The 13,909-nt window shown below is 47.3% G+C and overlaps 1 protein-coding gene across 4 annotated transcripts in view; it reads left to right on the top strand.

Annotated features, from left to right (window-relative positions):
* The window catches only part of FAM219A (family with sequence similarity 219 member A), a 95,033-nt gene extending 84,771 nt beyond the window's left edge, over positions 1–10,262 (top strand). For 2 of the 4 annotated variants that reach the window (XM_086869459.1, XM_086869457.1), the window contains exon 6: positions 1,148–10,262. In XM_086869459.1, coding sequence (XP_086725585.1) covers positions 1,148–1,303 — 156 coding nt within the window. In that variant the 3' untranslated portion in view covers positions 1,304–10,262. Of the gene's footprint in view, positions 1–1,144 lie in introns of all 4 variants that reach the window. The other 2 variants (XM_086869458.1, XM_086869455.1) reach the window with 1 other exon arrangement.
* The last annotated feature ends 3,647 nt before the right edge of the window (positions 10,263–13,909 follow it).

Genomic DNA, 13,909 nt, shown 5'->3' on the forward strand with positions numbered 1-13,909 from the left:
ATGAATACAAATAACAGAGCAGCCAGAAATGGCTTAAGAGTGGCTTTGCACAGGCAGAAATGGCTACAATAACAAATTTAGTAGTGGTATAGACCTCATGAGTCTGGAAGAAGGGGCCATGGCAGAAATGGTGTCATGTTACTTTCTTCCCTGGTGATCCAATTAGCTCCATATCCTCACTGCCATGGCACAGAGATCTGCCCATCAGCAGTTTTCACAGCTACCTTTGGTTTCACTCAAACTTTCCCTCATTCTGCTTAGTCCTGAAGTGACTGATGAGGTGTAAAAGCATCATCTTGTCTGCCATGGCAGCTCAGCAACTATATGCATGCCAAGGACACAAATAAAGGATCCGAGTGTGTGCTGTGATTTCCAGTTGTTGGAATGGTCAGGGTCACCCAGTGTGTGTTTACTTGGAGCAAGCAGAAATTCCAGGGAGGACTTGCAGATATGAACTCTTGCCCTCTCAAAGAGAAAAGGCAGGAAGCTCAGGCTTGTTAGTCCCTGTGCATTGTTTCTGAGTACATTCCTGAACTCCCTCATGAATTTGTAGCTCAGCCTCTGGTTACTACTTCTGCAGGATTTTGTATTCAAGGTACTGAGCAGCCATTCTGCCCACAAACTGCTCAGAACTCTTCCCCCATGTATATCTTTATTGGAAAAAATACCTCTGAAACCCTGGGAAACAGCCAAGAGCAGTGACCATATCAGATGATCGGAGCTGTTTCTGTGCCCTGACGAAGGGTTGTTTATACACATCCGGTGAGACAGCACTTGAATCTGAGATCACAGAGCCAAACTTTACCATCTTTTAACTGCTATAGTGTGCCCCAGACTGAGAGGGGGGACTGCCCATCTGCCAGTAAATATTATTATTACATTTCTGTAACTGAGGGTTTGTCCTCAGGTAAAAAATATTCCCGAACAAAGATATTCAGATATCTATCTATTCAAATATCCAGAACTCTAGATATTCCTATTCTGGAGAAGCTAGTACCCCCCGCTCACCTGAGGGACTAGGGGCAGAACTCTCAACTAGGACTGTGGGGCAGAAATACATTCCAGAATAGGGGACCTCCTTCATCTTCTGACCACCAGAAGTAAGAAGTCCCAAGTGTTTGACTCTTTGTCTCTTTGTCTGTAGCAGATCAACCAAGACTTGAACATCCAGCTGCTAAAGGATGGGTACCGGTTAGATGAGATCCCAGACGACGAGGACCTCGACCTAATCCCTCCTAAATCGGTCAACCCTACCTGCATGTGTTGCCAAGCCACCTCCTCCACCGCCTGTCACATCCAGTAGTGAGGCCGGCAGGCTGTGATCAGTGCTTTCCACTATAACTGTAAAACTTAACAGCCATTGCTTCCTCCTATGGTAGGACGTGCACCTCTTTGTGTTCATGGAGCCAGGAGAAACCAAAAAATTCATTTTATGATTGGTTGATAACTTATTTTAAACTATGGTAAAACAAAAGAGAAGTTGCTCAAAGTGCCAGGCAGTGCCTGGCAAAACTGACTGGTCTGGAGAGCGAATGCAGAGGGGTCCAGAGATACCTCCTTGGTTTGTTTAGGCACTGGGGATATTTTGTAAAGTGTCTTTTTCCAGAATGGGAAAGGTCAGGTGGGACTTCAGGTAATCCTGCCCACTGAAACCAATCCACCTGCAAGATTAGGGCAAGTTGGAGGTATCAAAGTGTTTTACCAATGAGAGGAAGTCAGTTCTTAATTCATTCACTAAATATGTTTCATTTGCATAACCAAAATTATATTATAACTGGGGCACAGGAATGGGGACGGACCAGGGCATCCTTTCTTATGGCAAGGCTAGCCAGGACTAGCATGACACAATTCATTCACTTGCAAAAGGGACAAGTAGGTGACATTTCACTGTGAGTCAGTACTAGCTAGAGCTGTTGTGTCACATAGTCAATGCAATCTACTCTTAGCGCCACATTAAATTACCACCAAAGACATCAGATTCGATCTGCAATCCACTCATGCCCTTCAAGGATGTGCTCATTGCCCAGGAATACCGACCATGCTTGTGACTTCAGTTCAGTCACGTATTCTGACTTCAGCCTGTATTTAATCCCTGTGCAACCCATCTCTTTCCAAAAATCTTAAACTTTGTTCAACTGAGAAGAAATTAATCCTGCATGAGTCAGGACTACATGCCTGAACTGCAGTGCTGGAAAAGCTAGTTGAAGAAAGCACATTTTAACAGTGCTTGACTCTTGATATTCTCTTGACACGGTGTCTCTGGGTGCCTGTGAGAGAGACTCATTAATGCTGAAGTCATCAGTGTGGTGGGGTCAGGCTTGAGAGGAATTTTCAGCAACAGCAGAGTTATGAACAGCTTCAGCTATAAGATGCCCATGAGCAGAAACTACTGTTCACCCCCACTTGTGAGCCAGACATGGTCCCAGGTCAGGAGCAGTTGTGTTTTATTTGGTGCTGGAAGAGTTTGGAAACCTGTTACATTAGATTGCTGGCCTGAGCTCCCAGTTCACCAGCAGATTGTTCTGAATGCAGAATCGTTTCTGGAATTACGGAACATGTCCTCCCACTGGCTTCAGCATATACAAGGGATAGGCTGGCATTTTTCTTGGTGTTGCAATCTTTTGCCACAGGCACAATTCTTGTGTTTTCCTGGCATTTCAGGAAGAAGGACTACCTGCTTTGTAGCCTAGGAGAGTTAAAAAATGAGGGCAGTTCTGAGCTTCCCACCAGAATTATGAAATACAAAGCAGAGCCTGAGCTGCACCACAACAGACAGATTCCCCCATCTGAAATCTGTATGAAGCAAGCTGAGCCTTTAAGAGGTCCTATTCATAATTAGCAGATTTTTTTAACATTCTGGGGATTTATTCTGGGCAGTGCCAGCTTGATACCAGTTATAGCATGAGTGAAAGAAAAGTCACACAAGATTCCCAGGCTTACTTGATGGTATTGACAACTTTTAAAGCTGTGCTTGTCACCTCTGCTAAAACAACATGCTGCCACCCTGGTTCTAGGCCATAGGAAGAGGATTTGAATGGTGCTGTTTACCGAGCATCCCTGCCTCTTCATGCAGAAGTGATGGTTACCTTGCCAACTCCTGTAGGGATAGTGTTCCTCAAGTCAATTCATCTCCTTTTCTCACTACCTGGTAGTTCTGAGGGGGAACATTTCCAAAATACAACTCAGGTTGAGGTTATCAAGTTGTCTGGAGCTGGGGTAAGTAGAGGGTAGAGAGAAAGATAAAAGAGAAGAACATCCCTTAAGGAGTCTTTTTTAATGGGGAATGTAGTCAAAACCTAATAGAAAAATCATGGTCAAACCGAATCCTATAGGACATGACCAAGGCTCTTTAAATCTTCACTCTTCTGGAGAGGGACTTTGTGGTTCAGCACTGGTATCATGGAATGTCTTCATCACATTTATCCTCCTGGGTCAGTCTCTGTGCCTTCCAGCCAGGCCACACACCCTCAGCCTTTCCCACAGCCCTTGCTCAGGAGCTCGGAGCATTTGGAATGCCTGCTAGAGCAACAAGCCATCTCTTCACCTGGGGCAGCCACTGAGGGCTGCACATCCCACAGGTGTCCATCGTGCTGCTATCATAGAATCATGCTATCATCTAGGTTCAAAAACATCCTTAAGATCACTGAGTCCAGCTATAACCAAGCAATGTCCTGTTCAGTCTAGGACAGAATGAGGCTTGCTGTCACTGTTATCTCTCAGAGTTAACACCTCTTCTATGAGGGACAGACTTCCACTTAGTGGACTTGGCAGTGCTGGATTAATAGCTGGATTCTATGATCTTACAGGTCTTTTCCAATGAGTGATTCTATGACACCCACTGTCCCATAGCACCATGACCCAAGTCCTTTAATTGTCCCTGTTGCTGTTTTTTGCTTGCCATGTGCCCTGAGACATTCCCCAACCCTGCAACTGCCTTCAGCCCTTTGCATTTTGTGATGTGCATCTGCTTCTAGATGAGGGAGGGAGATGAATTCACATGCTCCATCCTGTGCTTCCTCCAAATACAAACTGAAGCACAACTCAAGCATTTTTGCCTGTGCATAGAAGGAGTTGGTTGCAGAAATAGTTGGTTTGGCATGACAGTACAGGACCATAAAATGGCAATTTTTTGGCTTCTCCTCTCTATGCTTTGTGTTCATATATTTTATTAGGGGAATAATGTAGAGAGGGTGGGGAAAAGTAGTTAGCTGTGTAGGGTTGTTACCAGAAAGGCTGAGTGGCTTAAAGCAATGCACATGTGGCTGTCATAGAAAACTGAACACTAACCCTTCTGAACTACAGCCCCTTCAGCAGAATATGACCATGCAGCATGTTTGTTGGCTTATTATGGAGTATTGAGGACTGCCCATTGGTATGTATCAACCACAGATGAGGCTGGTTCCCCCTGTCTGGTCTCATGTTCAGGCCTTTGCTTAAGCCAGCAGGTTTTCTGTGTGCCCTCAGAGTCACAGAATGGGTAAGGCCAGAAGGGGCCACAGTAGGATCATCTGATCCAGCCTTTCTGTTCAAGCAGCCCTTGTTGGAGGTTATGCTGTGGTGGTTTCCTGGGAAGGTGTGGAGATAGATGGCTATCCTGGCACTGCTCTCCTTAGACCAGTCTCTGCCACCATGGCCAGAAGGCAGAAGGCAAGAGCACAGACTCTATCACAGCATTTCTACAAAATCTATAGAGCTGCTGGGTGCTCTCCTAAATGCAGATGGCATGCAAGAAAGGAAATGGTTCCTTCCTTCAGTTTTTTTCACCAAACAAGATGGCACTCTTAGGCCACATTTTCAATCCAAAGTTGTACAGAAAACCAAGGGGAGGAACACCATGGAGTATGAAATCCTGCGTTGCTGTCTACCTAAATTACCATGTAAACAGGATGTAAGGATAGTGATGCTTGTGCCTCCACAATGGAATTTGCATTTGATGCCTCCTAAAGCCAGACTGGGTTTTTGTTAGGATTTTATGTAATGTCAGTCACCAAATTATCTGAGTTTCAGCAAATCCTTTTCTTTTATCAGATGTTAATATGATAAAATATCAGCTAGTATCCTTTAATGTGAACTGGATTTGAACTCTAGGGTCTCAGCACTCTGTTCCCTCTCTCTCGTCTGCAAATTCCACATTTCCAGATGTCTTTGGGAGGAGGAACATCCTCCTAGTCTTGAGGAAGATCTATAGATAGCATGGTCATGTCTGCTTTCCTGGTGTTCATAAATAAACTTAGGTTGAAAGGAGGCTGATGCCAATCTTGAAGGCTCATTTGATATCTTACCAGACACATCGTGAAGTCAACCCTTGGAAGAGCCACTGGGTGACATCTGACATTGCTGCATGCCTGTCCCTAACATGTGTGCTTGGTCATTGGATCTGCTGTGCTCTTCTGGCTGTCCTGCCTGCAGATGCCTTGCAACTGCAAAAGCAGGTAACCATTCCTGCTGCATGGAGTTTGAAAGGGACTTCAGGATAGCTTCCCCACAGACAAGATGGACTCAGCTCCTTCTGCTTAGTTTCACCAGCTCTTGTCCCAAAAGGAGGCACCCACTGTTCAGTGGTTCACTGGCTGGCACACAGGTTTGCAGTCCTGAGCAGAATCCTTTCCTTTCCACACACTTTCTGATCCTGGGCTGGCCTCCAAGCTGTGCAGGAGAATGCAGGCATGAAAAATGCAGCACCCTGTGTGTGACTCAACAGAAACATGAAGATGCTTTTGAAGAAATGAAGGACCCAGCTGGGCAACAGATGGAAAACAGGAAAAGGAAAACAAGCAATAACTAGAAAGATTGCCAAGTGCTGTCTTGGCCTAGGGCAGATCCCAGTTGTCCAAGCTGATCTGTCTCAGTGCAGTGTCGATGCCAGTAGGGAGCAAAGTTTGCTTTCAGATACACACTGGTATACACCAGAAACACCCTGTCCCTGAGCTGTCACTGCAGCCAAATACAGCCCTAGCAAGTCTGCTGGACTGTTAGAACACAGAAGTGAGATCTGGGGTCCTTGGTGCTGTTGGTATTTGCTCTAACCTCTGGGAAGTCACATCCCTTCCTGATATCCATTCCCTTCTGGAGCACATGGGAGAAACCTGCCTTCCCAAAGTTCTGCCACGTCCTGCATGGATACTGCCCAGTGTGAGAGGTATCATTGATAGGACAGTTCTGCAAGCAGGATATGAATACCATGCTATAGAAATTTAATTCCTATTTTCAAAGTACTACTCTGCTTACCCTCTGTTTACCATCTTCTGATGTTCCTCACATCATGCCAGAATGCAGCAGGGTGGAGGTCAGTACAGAGGTTAAATATCTTTGGAGAAAGATGTTTGTCAAGGATATGTTATCCAGTTCCTTGGCAGCTGGTTCTTGCACAACTGATTTCTGAGTTTGCCTGCTCCCAGAGGGAGCATGTACAAAGATTTGGTGGCCCAACAGCACCATCCACTGATAGCAGATTTAAGGAATTCAGGAGTGCAGCTTGGGATGGTGAGTAGTCATGAAGTGGAACAGAGGATTGAAAGGCTCATTTTTGGGATATTTTCATGGCAGTTTAATGTTCTTCCTTTTAGCAACCATGTCATCATCTTAGGCTTTAGATTGGTGGTTCTGCCTGGGCTTCTCCTTTGCTTTTCCATTCTCACTTCAAATCCACTTGGGGTATTGCCACTCTTACCTAGAGTGTCATAGGCTTTGTCACCTGGCTGCTGCTTGGCTCAGCAAGCTTGGACTGCATGTTCAAAAGCAACATTGCAAAGATGAACAGTGCCACAGGGCTAGCTGAGAAGGCATGGAAAGGTCTTCATTTTAAGCTGCTTTTCACCTCTAGGCATACTTGTCTCTTCCTTTCAAGGCTCAGCTGTGAGAGGGATTTCTCCAAACCACACCTCATCAGACAAACACACCTTTGTTACAAAACCACACAAGACCTGAAGCAGAAGGGCTAGGAATTTAGTGTAGGGAAATTTTGTGGTCTGGAATTATCTACAGGTCAGTGGAGGTTTCTCATAGGGGTTGTGGTCCATATTTTAGCTTCCTGTATTATGCAGCTGAGCTGTCGCATTGCTTCCCAAAACTTACAGCTACATCCCTTCCTTTGCCCCACTTGATATTGCTGGCAGTCCCAGGATGACAGCAGCTGAACGCTGCCTGTGTGAGCACATCTGACAGCTTTCTGGAGAGGCAGAGGCTGGGTCTGACTGAGGTCACACAGAGCACAGCCCCACTGCCCACGCCAGCATGCAGCAAACCGTGGCACAGAGCAGCACAGATGCCAGCATGACAGGTTGCAGCTTTCCCTGGTGCCTGTGGAGAGCAGCTTTTCCCATTGCTTTAAAAACCCATTTGCCACTGGCAATGACTTTGAGCCTTTTGCTTTCTCTAAAAAGCTGCTCCAGCAAAAGATGGATTTGCTTCTGGAAGGTGCCCACCTCACTGTTGGTGCTTGTCCTGTGGAGGTATTTCCATAATAACAAATGGTGATATGGGTGGTGGGATTGGATAAAGGAGTGGAAGGTACAAAATAAACCTCATTAAAATGTGACTGTTGCAGACTGTCACAGTGCAGTAGGCACCAGGAAAAGAAAAGGCCACTGAAAGGTCTTTAAGTCCCATAGCTGCTGAGATATTTATCCTCCTGGAGCAGCATTTCTCCCCTGGCTGATCATGCAGCTGTCCCAGATGAGCTCCCTTGGGAAGCACTGTTCTTCACTCAGGCTGCCTTTTTGCTTTTGCAACCTAAATAAGCTGCAATTCCATTTGGTACCCACCTTCCTCAAGGCTCCATGATTTGGGAGACACAGTTTGTTGAGATATGTAATACAGACACATGGAAAGAGCTGAAAAACTTGGGCAAGCACTCTTCATGACACACCTTCATATCCACCCCCAGTCCACAGATTTGTTTGTTCAGTTTCTTTGCATGGAAAAGCTGTGGTAGCAGCTGTTTTCAACTTGTGGCTGCCTCTGTCCTAAGACAAACCCCAAGCAAAAGTCAGGCCAGCTATAGGGCAATGAACACAATGGGGTGAGAATCAGACAGGAGGCTGGGATTTCTCTTCACCCACATGAAGGCTGTGGGGCTGAGGATTCACCAGGTTCATGCAAAACCTGGTGATATCCAGCCCATCAAGCCGGATGCCTTCACCCTCCTGGCCTCAGTGCTCTGGGTCCAGGTCTGCAGATCAGGTCCCAGACCTGCCAGCACACGTGCTCCTGGTGTGGGCTGGAGTCCTCCAGCAGAGGCCTTAGTGGGGAGCCTGTTGGCTCTACTCTTGCTACACTGGGGCAGGGTGCTGTGAGACACTGGTGGGCCTGTAGATCTGCCAGGAGAAAGACACTCTTGGAGGATGAAGTCTTTGCAGGGGAGACAATTCAGAAAGTTGGGTTTTTCCCCTCCCCTTTTTGCACTTTTTAAGTCCTTTTTACTCCTTCCACAGAGGTTATTGAACCTTCAGTTTAATAAGGGAGATGAGCTGCCATTAAATAGGTTTCTGAAGGGTCTGAAAGCAGGTGCTGGCTGTCATGCAGAGCTGGTCTGTGCCTGATGTGATTTCCAGACCTCATTGTCCAACCTGTAGCAGAGTCACCCCATGAGCTGGGGTGGGAGGGTCAGCGCTGGCCATCATGCCAAACAGCCACAGCTTCCCAAACTGAAGAAGAATCAGACCAGGAAGTAGGGGAAGGAGCAACCGCAGTAGAAGGATAGCTAGTTGTCACAAGTAATCTTTGGTATCCGTGTCCAGTGGTTAGTCCTAGAATTGCAAGCCTTGTTATATTGCACACACATCCTCCTTCCTCTCCCCTTTTCTCAAAGCAGCCGTCGCCTTTTTTCCCCCTGCCCCGTGCACTAGTGATGAGCATCAGAGGCAGTTGCACCAAAGTGACTCTCAGCCCAGTTCTACATCCCCCTTTCCCACCCAAACCCAAGGCAATCCGGACAGTTGTTGGCCTTCACAAGTCTAGTAATTCCAGTTGGGTTTCTTTCCTTGTGTTTCATGGCTTCCTTCCCACACACTCTAGCAGGGCAGTACAGGAGGCTCTGACCATGTCCCAAGAAGTTTCTTTGCCCCCAGCAGCACCTTGTAGACATGCACCTTACTGGGAATGTACTGGGTCGATGCTGGTGAGATCTGGCACTGCCGATCTTGAATGGGTGGCAGCTGATGGGGATCCACCCAAGGAAGTTGGCAGAAAGTGGCTACTGTCCCTTTTCTTTTCTTTTTTGAGGGAGAGAGGGATTTTTTTGGCATTAACAATTATTGTCCATCTTTCAGTGGCCAAGTTCTGGGCTGCATTAATAATTTGGGTTCATTTGCTGTCCAGGCAGGTGTGGAGCTCTGCACCAACCTTAATAGCAAATGTCATGGCTGTAGCCAGAGCCTACGTACAGGATGGGTTTCTTCCATGCTGGCAAAGTACTTTCAGCAGGCTCCAGATGGACACTTCTGGCAGACAGAGAAACTGCACTCCTCCAAGTCCAAATCAAATCTGCACTTCCATTTTGTGTCCTCAACATGGAAAAAAATCAACCTAAGCAAATGCCTTCCAGGTCTCCATTCCCCGTATGGTGCCTGGTGCCCCAGAGGAAGGAGTAGTAGGAGGCATTTCAAGGCCACCAAAACCAAGATCCTTTTTGGATTTATTTAATGGAAATACATTTCAGGATGGGAGACCTCCCGATCTTTGTGTTAATCTCAAGAGCAGGAGATGAATTTCTGGCTGTCCTTGCATATAGTGAAATATAGCTGAAACAGCCAAACGCAAATAGAGTTAAATGTAGGGTTTGACCTGAGTAACCTTTTAATTAGGAAGATAAATTTGTTGTAGCTTGACCTTAGTCCTTGTTAGGAACCTGCTAATCATTTGACATGCAGAGTGTATTAATGCTGCACTTAACTTGGCCATTTTTTTTTTATCTGGTTTTGGGAGTTTTTTCACTCCCGAAGCATCAATCTGCATCTTGTATGGGTTTTATTTTGTTTCTTTATTTCCCATTCAGATCATGTAGCACACTGTTGTACCTTTGTTCCCGTCTGTGTAGAGTATTGCCTTAAACAGATCAGTTGTGTTATGGTTTGTTTTGGGTTTTCTCTTTTCTACCATCAGTTTTATGCATTAATTTATTTTAAAATGTGGGGGTTTTTTTCAAAAACATGAAAAACATGTATAATATTTTTTTTTAACATTTCCATTGCAGTATTTATCATTGTTACTGGTTGTGTGTAGTGTAACGGAATTAATGATATTAAAAAGCATACATATGAAAACCAGCCTGACAGCCTTTTTTTTTCATTGGAGCAAACCAGGGCGAGGGGGTGTGGACTGCATCAGCTCCTCTGAGCCCCCAGCAGTCATAGATACTGAAACCAGGGGTGCAGCCTTCATGCCGTGGCCTGCTTGGTCCCAGAAACAGTGTCTGCTTGACCTTTATGAATGGTCAAGGTAAATAATCCAGGACTGGCTACCAACATTTGGGAAACACAAGTCCACAGGGCAGCAGGAAGGCACACAAGGCTGGACCCAGCCCCTGCATCTGGTCTGCAAGAAGCAGAAAAGACTGCTGCATCTGTACAACACCAGTGGGTAAAATAACCTTTTCTCCAGCCTTGCAATTGTTCTGCCCCTCAAAGCTGTTGGCACAGGAGCCAAGCCCTGATTTTAAAGTCCAATACCAGCAGCTGGAAAATCTGTGGACCACCAGGGACAGAGGACAGTCATGGAGGCAAATGGATCACACTGGCAACAAATCTGGTGCAGGATTAGTACCCCCACAACTGAGAGGCTTGGATTCCACCTCTGCACAATGGTGCTCCCCAGACCAGTGCCCTGGGTTGGTCCAAGGCCAGGGACCTGGGGCAGGGGTAGAGACTGCAGGCTTCCCCTCCCAGCCTCCCACTGACTCCCTGGAGGTGATGGGGCTGATGGAGAGCCTAAACCTGGCTCAACAGAGACCAGTCCTGTGTGAAAATCAAGGACAGCTTGTTTTCTTCTTCTCTTAAGGGCACATAATTCACTTTTGTTGAGTCCCACTCAGGTGTTCCAAGTCGTCCAGCAGCAAACCAGGCAGGGTTGGCATCCTCCCTCCCAAGATAGATGTGGGTCTTCAGCCATGAATCTGCCAAAATGAAGCAGCAGAGAGGCTGGAACAGAGAGGACAGCAGGGCTCTGAATGGGCACTGTGTTACAGACCAGATCAGAGCAGGACTTGGCTTGTCCCCTTCCCTGCAGGGGCATGTCTGCTCAGCTCCCCAGATCTGGAGAAAACAAATGCAGTTCATGCCACTCCCGTTCTGGCATGACCCACCTGCCTCTGCACTGAGATGGATGAAGATTGCCCACTCTGATTACAGAGACCATTACTTGGTATGGAACAGCAAACAAGGCACACAAATCCAGTTTTTCATAAAAAAGGAAGACAGCAAACAATAATTTTCCTGGCTATCTCATCAGGCTGGGCAGCTGCACTGGTGCTGTGGCACAAGCATTGGCTACACTGGTATGGGGGTCTCTTCCTGCAGCTGGATTGCTGTATGATTTCCAAGGAAATACAGGAGAAAGGCATTTGAAAAGCCACAATCACTGCTCCTGCACCTCCCAAAATAAAATAATCTTGACTATGACCAGCTGAAACTATTTCTTACCATTGTTAAGGTAGCTGCCGGCAGAGGGGGAGGGAGCTGGGAGCCAAGACAAAATGAGGAGGGTATGGCCCAAGAAGGATGTAGGCAAGAATTGCACTCAGGGAGCATGGCTATGGGACTGACAAAAAGCCACCAAATCCCAGTGTTCCCATTCTATGGCATCACTGAATACATAAGCATCACCCTGGATTGCAAGTGCTGACCCACACCTGTCCCAGCAGGCTGCTTGTTCCTCTTCTCTGAAAAACACAGGACCCTCAGCAGCACTTGCACCAACTACTGCTTGCTGTGCTCTGTCAAAGAGACCATCCAAGACTGGGCTGCACAGGAGCTCTGGAAATACAACAAGTTTGTAACACAGGTAAATCCTGCAGGAGGAGGAAACTTTGGGGTTTCTACACCTACCCAGTTGCAGATGCAGCAGGGTGGCACAAGGACTCATGCACAGGGTGCCTCACTGAATCTCTGTAGTGTCACAGTGTCATGCTCCCTGATCAGGAAAGTGTTTGACACCCCATGGCATGTGCTTGCTGACTTCTGGAGCTGCATCCTGCAGTGGCTTTGGTCTCTTAGAGCTGGCAGTCACCAGCAGAAGCTCTGACATGTCAGCCCTGTCCATGGATAGGTTTCAGAGTGCGCCAGGCACAAGATCTGCTGAAGAAGGGAAACTAAGGCAGTGACAGGACTCATGCCAGGCTGCTGTGTGCCATGGTGATGATGGGGTTGTTCTGAGACATGCTGTAACACAGCTCCCTGACTTAGATGAGTTCCATCTGGTGGGTCCTCCATGCCAGGGGACCATGTGAAGGGCTGGGGAGAGTTCTGAGCATTGAAAAATCCCTCCCAGCCCTGGTCCTGCAGGAGGAGCTAGGTCCCACTCAAAGGGTGTCTGTGGGACACAGCTTTCCCTTCACAGTCTAAGAAGGTCATCAGCACTGAGGCAAAGCTCACTGCAAACCAGCTCATCTCTTGCAGCCTCATTACCATATGGATTGTAATGAGGGAGCAAGTGGAGGGCGTGGACAGGGTTGTCACCACTGTGCAGGACAGAAATAGTGCATACTACCAACCAGGCCCCCTCTGCTCCATGAAAACCAGCCCTCTCAGGCCTTGCCAGGTGTAGGACATTGGTACAGCCCTGTAACTCCCCTCCCAAGCTCTGCTTGTCCCATTCCTGGCAGTCCCAGTGCACTCACCCCATCTCCCACTAGGCAAAGTGCTCAGATGTCTGTGGACACCCTGGATGCAAGGGCAGAGGAGCCAGTGATGCCGTCCTCTGTCCCATGGTTTTGGATGAGTGGGGAGCTTGCAGAAAGGATCACAGAGTTGCTATGACCCCCAAGGAAGGCTTGATGCTCAGCTCTCCAGCTGCATTTCCAGCATTAGGTCCTGCCTGGTAATCAGTTTCACCATGTCCTGAAGGCATGAAGGTAGATGCTGCCACATGGAATGGGTGTCTCTTCCCACTCCCTACTGTCTATAGGAATTAACAATGCCTCTGTTAAAAAATCCTTCGAGCCAAGGTCAGCCCAAGCAGGTAACTGAGGTGGCAGTGCAGGAGCACTACAGGAACACCACCATCAACCCTGCTACCTATCAGCCTGAGGCAAACTGGTTGTCCATCTCCAAAAGTTCTGCTAAGGTGCCAGCTGTCCTTCTGTGTCACAGAGAGCACATCTCCATGGGGTTGGGGGTCTGATGGTGCTGGCAGCAAGTCTGTTTATCCCCTCTTTGCATCTCGTGTCTTCCTCCCAATGCCAAAGAGATGCTCTCTCAGTATATGTGCTTGTGTCTTTGCCATGGCCATCCATCTTCTGTGGCCTGAGACTGTCCCTGTCCCAGGGATGTCTGCACATCCTGAGTGTTCTAATTTCCAGTGGTCCATAAATATCCCCTGGTAGTAAGTGCTGCCTGGGGAATGCTCTCCTGGTGCCCCATAGTCCCCAGAGACCTCTATGACCTCTAGATCCTTAAGAAAGTCAGATTTACTCCCAGGACAGTTGTTTGTAAGCCATGCTTGGGACTGTACAACACCTGGAATCCTGCTGGCATCCCTGAACCCGCCTGCATGTAGTTTAGCATCTCCCAGACTTTGGGACCACATCAGTGTTTCTTGTGCTGTACTTTTATTTTCTGTTGTCATTGTGCACTCAAGAACATGTTCCCTGGCCAGACTGTTTGTTATGCAGTAATCAGCCCTGTCCTTCACCCACTGCAGGTCTGGCAGCACCTTCTAATCCCCACATGTTTACCTTTAGGATGTCCCTGTCCCT

Source organism: Cyanistes caeruleus, chromosome Z, assembly GCF_971803275.1.
Source record: "Cyanistes caeruleus chromosome Z, bCyaCae1.hap1.1, whole genome shotgun sequence".
NCBI lineage: Eukaryota > Metazoa > Chordata > Aves > Passeriformes > Paridae > Cyanistes > Cyanistes caeruleus.